The sequence below is a fragment of the Dipodomys spectabilis genome, unplaced genomic scaffold (genome assembly GCF_019054845.1).
Source record: "Dipodomys spectabilis isolate Male_0828 unplaced genomic scaffold, ASM1905484v1 ptg000043l, whole genome shotgun sequence".
NCBI classification, from domain to species: Eukaryota; Metazoa; Chordata; class Mammalia; order Rodentia; family Heteromyidae; genus Dipodomys; species Dipodomys spectabilis.
In genome coordinates this window covers 20,545,895-20,560,975 of record NW_024870720.1, presented here as the reverse complement: position 1 = coordinate 20,560,975, position 15,081 = coordinate 20,545,895, and the positions used below count along the sequence as shown (strand labels likewise).

At 35.1% G+C, this 15,081-nt stretch overlaps 1 protein-coding gene across 1 annotated transcript in view; it reads right to left on the bottom strand.

Moving 5' to 3' along the window:
• Adgrl3 (adhesion G protein-coupled receptor L3) overlaps positions 1-15,081 on the bottom strand; it is a 703,150-nt gene that overhangs the window by 121,033 nt on the left and 567,036 nt on the right. The window contains exons 12-13 of the mRNA XM_042678231.1: positions 14,557-14,742; positions 11,342-11,380 (exon numbers count right to left, since the gene is read on the bottom strand). Of these exons, the coding sequence (XP_042534165.1) occupies positions 11,342-11,380; positions 14,557-14,742 (225 nt within the window). The remainder of the gene's footprint in view (positions 1-11,341; positions 11,381-14,556; positions 14,743-15,081) is intronic.

Here is a 15,081-nt window from a genome sequence, read left to right as displayed (position 1 = left end):
AGCCTGGGCAGAAAAGTCCATGAAACTTTTATCTCCAATAAACTCCTCAGAAAAACAACAACAACAGAAGTGGTGCTGTGGTTCAAGGTATGATATCACAGAAGTCAAAGAAATATTTCCATCTGTTTTAATATTAGAGATGGGGGGGATATCTCACTAGTAGAGCATATCCTCAGCATGTGCAAGGTAGAATGCTAGCCTTAAGCAAAAGAACCTCAGGGACAGCGTTCAGGCCCTGAGTTCAAGCACCAGGACCAGCAAATAAATAAATGGCTTATATCTGCAGTGAGATGGCAGAGCAGTTGAGGTGCGACTGAGCCATAGTTATCGAGCTGTATTTCAAAAAGGTTTCCAAATGAAGGCCAAAAATTCAGTTATGGACATGGAAGGACTAAAGTGCCTATTATACAATGAGTAATGAGTGTTTTACATTTAAATCAATGGATCACCACATGAATGCCTTAGTGAGAGAAGAATATTATGTATTGTGCTAGAGGCACTCCAACATTAATGATTTTGAGAACCAGAAAGGGAGAGCACAAACAAGCATTTGATGGGACAAAAGCCTAGCTTATTGTCTATGTGAGTAGATCAATGAAGAAGAGTAATCAACTATGTTACATGCTTCTGGCTGGCCAGGTAAGACTGGTCATTTTCAATCTGTTTAGCAGCATGAAGTCATTAATGACTTTGACAAGTGCTATTGCGGTGAAGGACTAATTCACAACGAGGTGAATTTGAGACTGAATAATTAAACAAACTTAATTCTAATACCTAAAGGAAATAAATGAAGTCCTTGAAAAACAAACGAGAGTTAATGAGAGAACAAGGTTTACATAATAGCGAATGTCCATAAGTGTTAAGAGATTTCTGCTACCTTGGACATATCAGAAGTCAATTGAAAATATGGCTTCAATTAAACAGTAAATATTTAGATATCACATAATGTATGCTAAGTACAATTCTGAAGGTGCCGAGGATATAGAAATAAAGTAGCACTGTTCTTTCCAGGCAGTCAGTGACAGAAAAGTGGGGAGATATTAAAATATAGCTTGATAATTGCTGCCATAGAAAAAAGCTGAGAGTGTTCCAGGAGTTCACATAAGAGGGCATTCATCAGACTTAAGTGGGAAAGAGAGTACTTCTTGAGAGTAATTGACATATGAAGTAGGCGTTGACAGATAAGACAAAGTTGCTGAGATGCAGGTAGGACAATGGGAAGTAAATCTTCCATGAGTTCAACTGAAAGGCATTGGGGATACAAAAGCCCAGAGACCTGAACTGAAAGTGCTTAGGCTGTATGTAAGAACAGGTGTCATTCAAGGCTGCAAGTTGGGCCTGTTAAAGGTGTGAGCAATTAGCAACACAAATGAGACACTTGAACACTGTAGTGCAGAAAAAGGATTTTTTTTTTCTGAAATGGCTAAAGGGATGAATAGGCAGGCAGCCTGTGAGAGGGTCAAGTCATGACCAGATGTTCTTTTTTAAAACATGACTCTGCTGTAGTGAGGCTGGATTAATGGAAGAACTTTGAAATGTGTAAAGCAACTGGTAAACCATCCACCTGATGGTCCTTCCTAGACTATAAGAAGGTTCTGGGTAAGGCAGAGGTATTTATTATTCTGTCTTCTTCATTTAAATTTGCGTGCCTACATCACTTATTCAAAGTACTTATAAAGAAAAAATGCACTTCAACTATGACTAATAAACAATCAAAAGGACATGATAATCTTCATTTAGGATTCCACAGTAACTCTACCTCAACACATCTATGACAAGTTATTAAGTCAGAATTGGATGCAGCATTTAGCATTCTTTATTAAATATGATAAAAAACATTCAATTGAATCTGAAATACCACTTACCAAATATTCTTGTCTTGGACACAGAATCACTGCTAAGCCACCAAGCTACTAATGGAGGATTATGCTGTTTAAGAACAAAAGTTGCTGAGTGGGACCTCTAAAAAAAGTATTGGGTCCATATTATTTGGCTACTGGCCCTTTTCCTTTTTCTTGTTTGAGATTGGCATGATAGCATGATTGGAACCTTAAGTAGCCATCTTCTCATTTGGAAGACAGAAGACCATGTGTCTTATGGAGCAAAGACCACAGGAGCCTTGACTCCAGTGAATCATGGAGTTTTCAAGCCAATCCTGAAATACCTCTCTCTTGCAATTTTCCAGTGAGTGAGAATAAGAGATTTTTTTTTCAAGATAAAACAGATAAGTTCTCGCTATTCGTGTTTGTACCAAATGAATACTTTAGGGAAGAGAAAATGTAAAAATTATAACTCTCTTGAAAGTAGTCCTCAAGTATCATTTAGTTGGTTTCAAGCCATCAGGCAACTACTTTATCCCAAATTACATTTAAAACTTCCATTTCTTTTCTGACCTGTACCCAAAAAGCTAATGATAGTTTCAGAAAGTCAGATTTTAAGTCTGCAATGATGGTTTTAATATCCTTTTCCTTTTGGTTAGTTCTGTGATCATAAAGCTATTAAAGAAATAGCAGAGTAAATTGATGTGTACTCCCTTGCATTTGCCAGAAATAATATCTAGTTGTATTTTATGTATTTCTTATTTTTTCAAAGGTGAATGCTTGTTCAGGAAGCAATGATGCTTAGAACAGACTTAACAAATAGTTTGGCAATTAAGTAATGGTTTGGGCTTTGATCTGGAAATTAAATGAACTACGAGAATACAGGTTGGTGGAGGGAAGGGAGAAATGTTTTTGTTTTGGATGAAAACATTTTACTTAGAAATGGAATAGTATTTTTTCCTCACCATTAGTAGAATTAGTTTCTGAAGCATTCGCAAACTATGTATATAAAGGGCAGCTGAATGTTTGCCAACTTACAGGGAATGTACCAAATGGAAAAGGTAGAAATCCTTTTTCTTAAACAGTCATCTTGGCCTGACCTCTGACATCACCAGAGGAATTGTCAGAGATCCCCAGAATACCATCCTTTCCACGTCAAAGCAGGATTTCTGTCATCAAAACCTGTCATTGTCCACTGGAGGTCTTGTAGCATCATGATTTGGCCTTAAATCATACCTGTGAGATATCTTTTGCTTTCATCACACGGGATTTTACTGTCTTTGATACAATGATTGCATTGTAGCACCTTTTATGAGTACAAACTTATGGGAGGGAAGAGTAACAACAACTACTCTTTATCTAAATAAAATGACTCTGGTTTCATAGATGGAACTTACTTTCTTTGATCTTATTGGTTTTTAACAATAGGTTTAGGGTAACAGAAACATGCAGAGTGCAGATTTATGTTTTCTCTCTTACTGACACAAATCAAGTGCAGATTTATCAAGCTGTGAAATATATTAAGTTCACAGGACTTTAACAAAGGGTTACCAAACCCCAAGAACCTGCTGTGATTCAAACTACTTTCAGATGTCCTTTTAATTATATTAAATGAAAGTTGGAGTTGGCTTTGATGCTTATGGGCAAACATGGAAATCTCTTGAAAGAACTGCTAAAAGTACTCCCTGTTGCTCTAGTTAATATACTACATTGTATGCACACTGCTAGCCAATTTATTCTAGCCACTTTAACAAGGATATCCAGCCTGACAGGCCACACAGAATAGTATCACAAGTCAAGCAAAGCACAAATCATTAGAGGACTACGAAAAGTTGTTTGACATGCACCAGAGAGCTCTTTGTCACACAGCCAATTAAGTGGCCAAACAAGGAACTTGAAAATACTCATTAATTTCTTCCTAGCAGTATAAATGGAGCTCAGAATCTTTCCTGTTTTGGGCACCAAAGGAACACAGTAAAACTGGCATAATTCAATTTGCAATTTGTCAAAGGTGCAAGTAGTAGCTCCGGTTCATAGCAAATTCTGCATTAGTAACAGAGAGAGAGAGAGAGAGAGAGAGAGAGAGAGAGAGAGAGAGAGAGAGAGAGAGAGAGAGAGAGAGAGAGAGAGAGAGAGAGAAACAATCAGCCAAAATGTTCAATATTATGTATGGTAGTTGAGCTTTGGAAATGTTTACATTAATCAGAGGTTGACATTTTAGAATCAGCATTTCTAAGTAGATTGAGTAGACTCAGAATCATTTCCTCCTCCAACAAGTAAAAACTTGTGACTCCAGGACACAAAGTTGTGCCTCTCTCTCCTTCAGGATTCTTTGGTCAACTGCTGGCTTCTCTCCTCTCCTGGTCTCCCAGGATTACAGTGTCTAGGACTCAGCTCTGAGTTGTTTTTGTTTTCTTCTGTTTCTATCTTCATTTCTCTAATAAATCCATCTAGTATACAGTTCAGTGGCCCTCAATGCCACTGTATAATTAACACTAGCAAATGGTAATTGCTAGACAGACCTCACAGATGAATTACACGCTCATATATTTAAAAGTATATTTATTATCTATATCTCATACCCAATAAGAATGTCAGATGTAATATGCCTTATAGTAAAGAGTTTTTTCTTCTTCATCCAACTGGTCATGGCAGATCAACTACATAAAAAGACACCTTCCTTTCAGTTTCTCTGTCACTTCAACCCTTCTCTTCTTCTGACACATCATATACAATCACTAACCAATCCTTTTTTTTTTTTTTGGTTGATCATGGGGCTTTAATTCTAGGCTTGGGAGCTGTCCCTGAGCTCTTCAGCTCAAGGCTAAAAAATGCTCTACTACTTGAGCCACAGCGCCACTTCTGGCTTTTTCTGTTTAATACATGTGAGGCAAGCACTGTACCGCTGAGCCACCTTCCTGGCCCAATAACCAATTCTTTTGTTTTCTTTTTATTTAATATTTCCCTAATATGAATTGTTATCTTAACATACAGCATAAATAGATGAATCCAAGTGAATCACATTACTCTAGTGGTCACCTAGCTTCAGGAATTAATTTCCTAAGATATATTCTACTTTTAAAAGTCATCAGCCCATGTCATGCTCAGAAACTGGTGGTGGTTTCCTGGGTGTCTCATCCTAAAAGCTGCAATTCTTATAAAGGTTCTTCAGAGTATGTGCCCTTGTCACACTAAAACAAAAAACAAGCCAACACTCATTCCCTACTACTCTGCTTGCTTTCATTTTCCTTCACTTGCAAGATGCTCCTCTATCTCCAAGAGGCACATTTACATGTCAGTAACTGCCTGTTCCCTGCTGCCTATTTTTCTTGCAAATCTGCAGAGTTGATCTCTTCATCTCCTTCAGAGTTCACTCAAATATTACTTCCTGTTTCATTTTCTCATTAGCATTTATCATTATCTGCCACTCTACATTCACACAATAGGTAACATATTGTCATTTTCATATCCTAGAACTTCACCCTAGAAGAGTGAGAAGGGACTTTTGCCTGTTACATGTACTGTTATAGCATCCATGTTGATCCTATTATTACATACATGTGCTCAGTTAGCAATTCCTGATTATTTTTGTTTGTTGACTACAAGGTGAGGTTTTTATAGTCTAAGATAGAGACTGGTTTGTATTGCTGATATGTATGATGGACATTTCTATTAGATTACCAAAATCAAATAAATAAAATAGGTAAATTATTTTTTCAACTGAAATAAGAGGGCTTGCTAGTGATATTTCATAAGCTTAAACACTTAGATCAACTGTAATTCAACATGAAATAAAAAAGGGAAAGGAAGAAAGAAAGAGATGAGCAGGAGAAGAACGAAAAAGAGAAAAGAAGAAGGTGGGAGAAATAGGAAGGAAGGAAAGGAAGAAAGGAAGGAGGAAAGAAGGAGGAAGGAAGGAATGAAGGAAGGAAGGAAGGAAGGAAGGAAGGAAGCCTAGTTATGCAGGCAATAGCAACTTCCAATCTAATGAGTCAAAGACTTTACATTAATACTGAGATATACTTATATTTTCTATATTGTATTATCTCTAGACATAACATGCAACCCCTAAGATTTAGAGAACAAAATGTATATATTGCATACATATTATATAATTATAATAATATTAAAATATAATAATACATCTCCATTGATCAAATATATAAATGTTCCTGCTTTAGAACTGAGTAAAGAAGAACACTAATAATAATTAATAGATCTTTCTAAAGAAGAGAGCAATGATAACAAACACTAATATTTAAAGGGTAGTATTTTGAAGTTCAAATGCCAAAAAAAATACAAGGACAAATTACTGACTACAGATATTGAACATGAAGGCAGTTGTTCTTAAGAACATTGAGGTTATACTATTCTCCTAGGTTCTCATTAAAACCACAGATACTTGGACTGGGAGTGTGGCCCAGTGGTAGAACTTCATGCTTGCCAACTGGAAGTCCCTGGGTTCAACTTCAAGTATTATAGAAACCAAATCAAAACCAAAACAGAGTCATCCACTGGATCTATATAGTTCATATGAAACAAGCAAATTAGACCTCCAAATTGATATGAGAGTTTTCTAGGAATATATTGTAAGCTTAACAATAATTAGAACAATTCTATTTTAAGATGAAAGAAAGATGGAGGGAAGGGTGGAGAGAGAAAGAGAGAGAGAGAGAGAAAAAAACAGAGATAAAGAAAGAGAGAAACAAACAAAAATCTATGCTCTTCACAATGATAACCACACAATTCTGCTTAGTAATTCTATTTTTAATAAAAAAATTGTTCTTCTTAATTATGATGTTGATATATGTCAGTAAAGCAGTGTCTGTGCCATTAGTTTTAATCAGATAACCTTGCCATACCATTCAACTCTTCTTTATCCCTAAGATCCCTTTGTGTAATATTTTACCATAGTAGCTTGTTTACTAGTTCATGGACTAAACTTCAAAACCTTCCCCTACCTGCAACCCATCAACAGAGAGTGCAAATCTATATTTCACATATACCATCATGGGTGCAAAGAAAAAGGCGTAATAATAGCAGGTATTGGTGAAGATGTGGAGAAAATGGAGCCCTTATATATTATTGGTGGATCTGAAATAAGGTAAAGCCACTTCGCAAAACAATTTCATACTTCCGCCCTTTGGATAGGTACTCCATTTCAAATTGCTTGTTCTTCTATTAAGATAATAATAAAGTTGTGTGTGTGTGTGTGTGTGTGTGTGTGTGTTGGGCTTGGGCTTGAATTCAGGACCTGGGTGCTATCCTTGAGCTTTTTTACTCAAGGCTAGCACTCCATCAGATCCAAGCTCCACATCTGACATTTTAGTGGCTAATTGAAAACAAAGTGCTCACAGACTTTCCTGGCATTTCTAGCTTGGAACTGTGATCCTCATATCTCAATTTCCTGAGTAGCTAGAACTACAAGTAAGAGCCACCAATGCCTAGCTAAGATAATAACTTTTAGTCAATGTTTCCTTTGAACATAAAAAGACTTCAAGCAAATCATATTTATATATGACCTTGATGTAAATGCAAAATAATTATCAAACAGCTATACTTGATCATCAGAACGAAAAAAAAAGCAAATGTTTTACCCTGTTCTATTTCTGAAATACAGTAAAAAATCAATAAATATTAAGCCAAATTATACATTCTCTTTCTTCCTACCAAATAATGGGCCATATCTGCTATTGTAGTATCTGAGGGCTTAGAAGCCTAAGTTTCTCAAATCAGGATGACCCCATTTCAAGTTTAAGATCTCTTCAGTTTTGATTGTGCAGTCTTATGAAAGTCATTACACCCTCTCTAGACATCATTTTCAAGTCTGTAAGTTAAAACTTAAATGATTATACCATAGATTATCACTATTAAGTTTATACTAACTTATGAATGTATACTAATTGCTGTGCCTGGTGGAGCACACTTATAATCCTAGCACTCAAAAATCCGAGCCAGAAGGATCTCAAGTTGGAGACCAGTCTAGGCTACACAAGGATATCCTGTCTCAAACAAACAAACGAAAACCTACAATGATAACCACACAATTCTGCTTAGTAATTATATTTTTAATGAAAACCATTTTTTTTTCTTAATCATGATGTTGATATATGTCAGTAAAGCAGTGTCTGAGTGTCTGTGCCATTAGTTTTAATCAGGTAACCTTGTCATACCATTAGGTATCGTTCAACTCTTCCTTATCCCTAAGATCCTTCTGTGTAATATTATACCATAGTAGCTTATTTAATATGTTTTTGTAAGCACAATCTTGCTCTCCACATAAAAGTTAAAACTCTCTTTTGAAACAAAAATGTTATGTACAAGGCATGGTAATAATGTTTTATTATGACATTTCAATTTTTATCTTACTGTAGTCAGAGTAAAAATTTTCCTATAGTATAATTACAGATAACAAAAATTATTCTGGACTCCTTTTCTATTTGTTACAAATCTTAGGTTATACATATAATCGCTTCTACGAGATTTATGTAATTTTTTAAAAACTCATATTAAGAGTACCTACAGGTCAGTTATAACTGATTCCACAGTCAGTTCAGACTTTGTCTGCTGTTACTTGTAGGCAAAATAAACCAAAGATAGGAAGAAAGAAAATGTAAATGATGGATCTAAATAATTCATAAAATAGATTAGCCCTCTAATTAATGGATAACCAAAGTCAACCCCGAAAGAATCATTGCTTATGTTTTGAAAAGGCCCTTTCTTCAAGAAACTCCTGATGACTAATAATCATCTTAGGTCAAGCTTAAGGCCTAAAGACCTTACATGGTTTCTTACTCCAATTTCATGGATAGTTCTAACTGTTCAGGAACAATAGGAAACAAGAAAAATTCGTCTTTATGACTCAAATAAATTAAGGCTTATAGTATATATGTCTGAAATTTCATGGGCCAGCAATCTACATAAAAATGATGAGAAATGGTGCTGGGCATTATCCAGTAGAGTAGTTTGCTTCACCAATGTTCTGTCTCTATTCAGTCTTATCAGATATTTGGTCAATAGTTGAAACATTTATTCACAGGCATTCAGTTATAACACCAGGAAATCAACCATTGAACAAACTGTGCTATTAATTTTCCATCAGAGATTCATGTCTGAATGACCATGCATTTCATAGACTTAAATACCAAAAGGCTAATTATCCCAAAGGTCCCATTAAAAGGATAGCAAAGATTGCAATAGAAAACAATCCAAAATGGTCTCCAGCTCTCTCTTGGAGAATAATTTCTCTATTACTTACACTGAGCATAGTTTGTATAAGGATGTTTGCATGCCTTGAAAAGTAATTTCTTTCAAATCTTTAGACAATACTTTCTTATATATAAACACTCATTGTTTTATAAAGTAAAATGTAAATTAAAAGCAAATCTTCTGAATCTTTCTCACAATATTTATTTTTTAAAAACATCTTTGTTTTCCTCATCCTAATGGCTTCAAGTTCAGAATAAAATTCACAAGACAATTTTTTATTTCTCTCTCTCTCTCTTTCTTTCTCTCTTGTGTGTGTGTGTGTGTGTGTGTGTGTGTGTGTGTGTGTGTGTATGCTTAATTGTTCAGATTTAAAAACAAAATTAATCAAAACTGAGGGTAAAAGTAGTGTAGCCAGAATTGATCAGGGCCAGGCTTGCTCTGTGCCAAAATGTAACATGATGCCCTTTAAGAAAATAGAAAAGGAAGAAAGGTTACTCTGACCTTTTTTTTTCTCTTTTTCCCTTGAAACAAATATAGTAAACTCTGAAGCAGACCACAGTATTTTCAGTTTACAAGAGCCTACCTATATGAAAAGAAAGAAGCCAAAAAAGATGGCAACAGGAATAGAAGCAAATACTCCTTGCTTAATTTCCCCAGTTTATTACCATTTTATGACATCTCAGCCCAAATGTGCTCCTTCCTGACTGCTCTGATCTTCATCAAAATACTCATTTCCTTGTTTTTTTCCATGTTTTCAGTCCAAATGTCAGTGTTTCACACAAAATTTCTAGTAAACAACTATGTGTGCTTTTCTGTTTTTAATCTGTCTTTTGTGACAACAGTCTCTGCTATGAGATTCACGGTGAATGAGGGGAAAAGTATCTTTACTCCTTACAGAATCAACACATGCCAGACAAATTTGACTATCTATAAAATAACTGGCCTATAGAGTATTTTCAGAATGAGAATGTAACAGGAAAGATGGACCTTCCTACTCTTGGTTTTAACTCTTTGAGGATTCTGATGCACTAACATATTCATCCAGATTGTCCTTTAGACAGTAAAATCCCAGAGCAGAGACTGGGCTTATATCATTCACTAATATATATATATATATATATATTATATACATAAATTATATATATTATATTAATGTATTTTTTAATGAAGGATTTCATGTAAGGCATTTTACATTGGGGCAGATGGAAGGAAAAGTTTGTCAGCCCTCAGCAAATGACTGTATGTAATAGAGAGGTATGTTTATTCATGAAAACATTTACTGTGCTGTGATCTTCACAATTTTCTAGTTTTCTAGAGGTTAATTGGAGCTAAGGGTCTCACAGATTTTCCTGCCCTAGCTGGCTTTGAACCCGTCTCCTCAGATCTCAGCCTTCTGAGTAGCTAGGATTACAGGCCTGAGCCACCAGCACCTGACTAATGTATAGTTTTTATACTGCCAACCTTACAATCACTAACTTGGTTCTTGTGGACATATCTATACATCGCATCTATCAAATATGTGATAGTATGTATATGCTGCAGAAACTTTAGAGTCAGACAGTAATAGCCTCTTTCCCTTTAATTTTTGTTTGTAAAACCAAAGAAAACAATCACAAATACAACACACACACACACACACACACACACACACACACACACACAAACCTCCAAAACTAAAAGAAATCACACACACACACACACACACACACACACACACACACGCACACGCACGCACACACATACTAATTCTCCAGAGAAACAGAGAGCTCACTTTTGGGATTGTTCCCTCACATTAAACCGAGGAATGTTTACTGCTTAGGGGGAACAAAAATGTCAATTTGACAAAAGATACTTTTCTTTGGGATAATCACTTTTTCAAGGAGAGTAAGATAATCACCACATGCTTTAAGCCAATAAACAGTTCCATTTTAGACTAGAAGTATGATACTATACATCAAGAATCCTGGACTATTTCTTGCCCTGTCTGACTTTGAATGAGTGTTATTTCTGAATGGCCTGACTCCCAGTATATATATGAAATAATCAGATACTAAATTCTGTGATAAAATGAGAGATTTATATATTGGACCCAACTCACCTCTTATGGATCATCAAAATTTTTCCTCCTCAAGTTACACCACTTGCTTAATCTACATTTAAGATAATCTGGCATTGCCATATTTCTTTTAAGCATATACCCTCTCTTAATTCTTTCCATTCCCACCCTTCAAACCCTCCCTGAAATTCCATTAGTTCAAATGGAGCACAGACAATCCAACCACTTAACACATTTATAAAAACGCAGAAAGTACCTGGACATAGGCTCTGCAAGAGCGCTCTCTTTTCTGAAGCTGAATCCATTAAGACAGCAGATTAAACACAGAATAGAAAAAACAAGTTAGTGACAGAAGAAAACAAGAAAAATAAAAGAACGCATCTACACAAAACACCTTCATTTTCATTCACTACTTTCTCAAAGAAAATGAAAGCTAAGCCACAGCAAAATGCAATCAGTGTCTTGAAATATGGTAGCCAATAACCTTTGAGAACAACTCAAGGGAAAACTAGATGGCAGAAAGCTGTTAAGGATTGGAAGAAACTTTGAATCATGTAGTAGAAATTAGTAAAAGTCAATCCACTTCATCCACTTGAAATAATACCATTTCACATCAGGTTAGTTATTAATTAATGGATCACAAGTAAAGACATAAGAATGTAAGCAAATTATGCCAAAAGTTTGGAATTTTTTTCACAACAGGTAATTTGAGGCTTTGAGACAATAAGATGGTTAATATGCACCACATTATATGGGTCCATTTATACATACAAAAATTCTTTGTACCAGAAAAGTAGAAATGTCCATTTATTATGACTTTTTGATTCAAAGCAACAAATAAGAGATAAATTCATTAAAAAAAAAGAAATGTGATTCATATCCTGACTTGTCACTTCTTTTATTTCTTGAAGAATTCCTTTTGACTATTTTGACAAACTAAAATAATAGATTTAACAACTTTGGGGAATAAGAAGCCTGTTTTGTTGTTGTTGTTTGTATGCATACAGAATGATGCTTTTTTCTTGACAAAAAGTTGACAGCAGCTCATATTCGGTCCCAAACATTTTTGTTTCTGGTGCTAAAATGAATAATCTATAACAGTTTATTCATCCTACTTAAATAAGTGACCCAAATTTTATAAATTTGATTGTGGGATTTCCTCTTCTTCCCTACAGCTTTTTTGTTCCTGATTCAATAGCCTTCATTGCTAAAATAGATAATCATCCAATTGTAAGAAGCAGTAACTCTGATGCTTTGTGTAGCTAATACTGCCCCAACTCTAATTCATGTTTTCTGCAAGGAGCATGCAGCAGTTACTCCTCTAAAGAATTAAGGGAAGAATGAATGCAAGTAAATTGCCAGTGCTGTCATTTGGATCACTGACTCCAATCACTGTTTCTCAGGACTCTAACTACTCCAGAATTTCAATGTGGAATGCAATTGATTTGTACGCAGTTGACTTTGCAAATCTGATGGGTTATAACTGCCTCAGGGGAAGACTGAACCACAGGAAATGAGGGGAAAGCCAGCAAGCACTAGAATAACCTTTGCCCTCCCACCTCCGAACCCCAACATGCAAATTAATGTATGACAAACCATTATATAGACAACTGAAAGGAGCCAAATGGGAAACAAAAGAGAGCATTAAAAAGCTTCAGAAATGGAAATTTGCCCATTATGTAGTTATTTGATATTTAGAGTAGGCAAGCTGATTAGCTGTAGCCAGTTAGAAAGTGACATTAATTGCCAGCTTTACCTGATATTCATAGACATCAACACCATTTTTAAATAAAGATACAAAGTATGGATATAACAAATCATGTTAGCGATGTGTACGATTAATAGAAATCGCTGCTCCTACTTCTTTTTGATAACAATAGCTGGCAGCAAAATTCATTAATAACATCCAGCCCATGTAATAACACATTAAAATCACAGCAGGCCCAGATTATCTAGGCAGCTGAAGATTAGTCCATCGTGGCCTTCCTTGGGATTCTATCAAGAAGCACTGAAAAAATGAGATAAATTAAAAATTTTAAAAATCCCTTATGAGCAGCATAAAAAGATGCTTTAATAATTCAAATCTAATAAAGAGTAAAATTGTGCTCTTTTTTTCTGAAGGTAAAAATTGCATAAAAAACTTAATCTGTCAGATAAAATATCTGGCTTTTCCAGGTTGAACAGTCATTACTTTTGAAATATTTTCTGTCTTGAGTGAGATTCTTACTCCAATAAGATACAGAAAAACTAAAAATAAGTCTGCAAAAATTATCTTTCAGTCTCAAAGTCCTCTCAGTAAATTCAGGGAAGAGGAACATGAGAATTTCATTGACAATTTTTTTTTTTAAATCAGAAAGATGATGATAATAGTCAAGGCTCAAAACTTCAGTGTTACTTATTGAAAATCTCTACTATACAAATGCCAATCAGGAAAAGTTGTAAATTGAGCATAGTAATAGTCATTCTGAATTTTTTAAAAAATTTTACCATGAAGGTTAATTTACCATGTGATGGTTTTTTCTTTTTTCTTTCTTTCTTTTTTTTTTTTTTTTTTTTGTGAGTCATGGGGCTTGAACTCTGGGCTTGGGTGGTGTCCTTGTACTCTTCAGCTCAAGGAGAGTGCTCTACCACTTGAGCCACAGCACCACTACCAGTTTTCTAGTAGTTTATTGGAGATAAGAGTCTCACCGCTTTTCCTGCCCGGGCTGGCTTGGAACTGCAATCCTCAGATCTCAGCCTCCTGAGTAGCTAGGATTACAGGCGTGAGCCACTGGCTATGTGATATTTTGTTAAGAGTAAATTACATAAAAAACATATGTAAAAATATATATTTACATAAATATATGGAAATGGAAACAAAATTCATAAAGTATATTATTCCTAAAATTCAAAGGTCAAATTATTGTTACTTATTTGATAAAATATATTTAAACACTTTAAATTTTAATGTAAAGTCTGAGTAATCAAAAAACAAAATAAATGTAGTTACTAAAAGTTTTTAACAGTAAAATAATTTAGATACTTGAATTTATTTAATTAATATTAGGTTACAAAAACCTCATTTTAAAATTCTGTAATGAATACGAATATTCTCATGCTAACATTTTCCAAGAGTCTACTTGTTGATTAGAAACTTAGTTTATTGTCAATCATTTCACTATAAACATTTGAAGGGAAAAGAAACTAAATTGCATTCATGCACACTCCACTTGCCACAATTCAGCATAAAAAATAGAGTAGCTACCATGGAAAGTAGAAGTGCAAGTGCAAACTTAATAAGACATTTCCATACACAGTTACCTTAGATTAAAAGTCAAAGAGTGCTATTATTATAATGAAATAGTTAGGCCAGCTACTGTTGAGTATTGGTTCTCATTAGAATCATGAGGTTCTACACAAGGAAGCAAAATGAAGTAGGACAGGCTGGCCAACCTCACTAAACTTTGAGGATAACTCCCCTGAAGTCCTTACCTTGTTCAAGCTTCGAGCTGCACTGTCCTTGCCACCTGGAGTCAAGTTCCTAAGTTGGACATCAAGGAGGCCAACCAGCTGGTCCATAGCCCGAACTGAGTAGGTGATGTCTCCAGCATTCAAATGATTTCTTGTCTGTTCAGCCAGCTCTCTTGCAATGTTGGCAGCTGTTTCTCCAGATTTCAACTATTATTTTGAAGCAGAACAAAAAAAGAGTACCTTACATAAATACTTTTATTGGTCTCTTTGATAATTATTTTTTTCCTGTAAGATCAAATCACTGAGGCAAGAAATAGTTATGAAAAATCATCTACACCTGAATGCACTTCCTAATTTTTCCTGCTAATTCATCCTTTCCTTCCAAACCTGTTTTAAAATTCATGTCTTCAGAAAGCTTCTCCTGAGGAATCCTCTCAAGGTTTTCCTTACTATAATTACCCATTGGAGTGGTTAATTCGAAGGTGTGTTCTATTGTTCATTTCCTCTGTGAGTTTCTAAGTTAGACTTTCATGAGTGTGTAAAGGA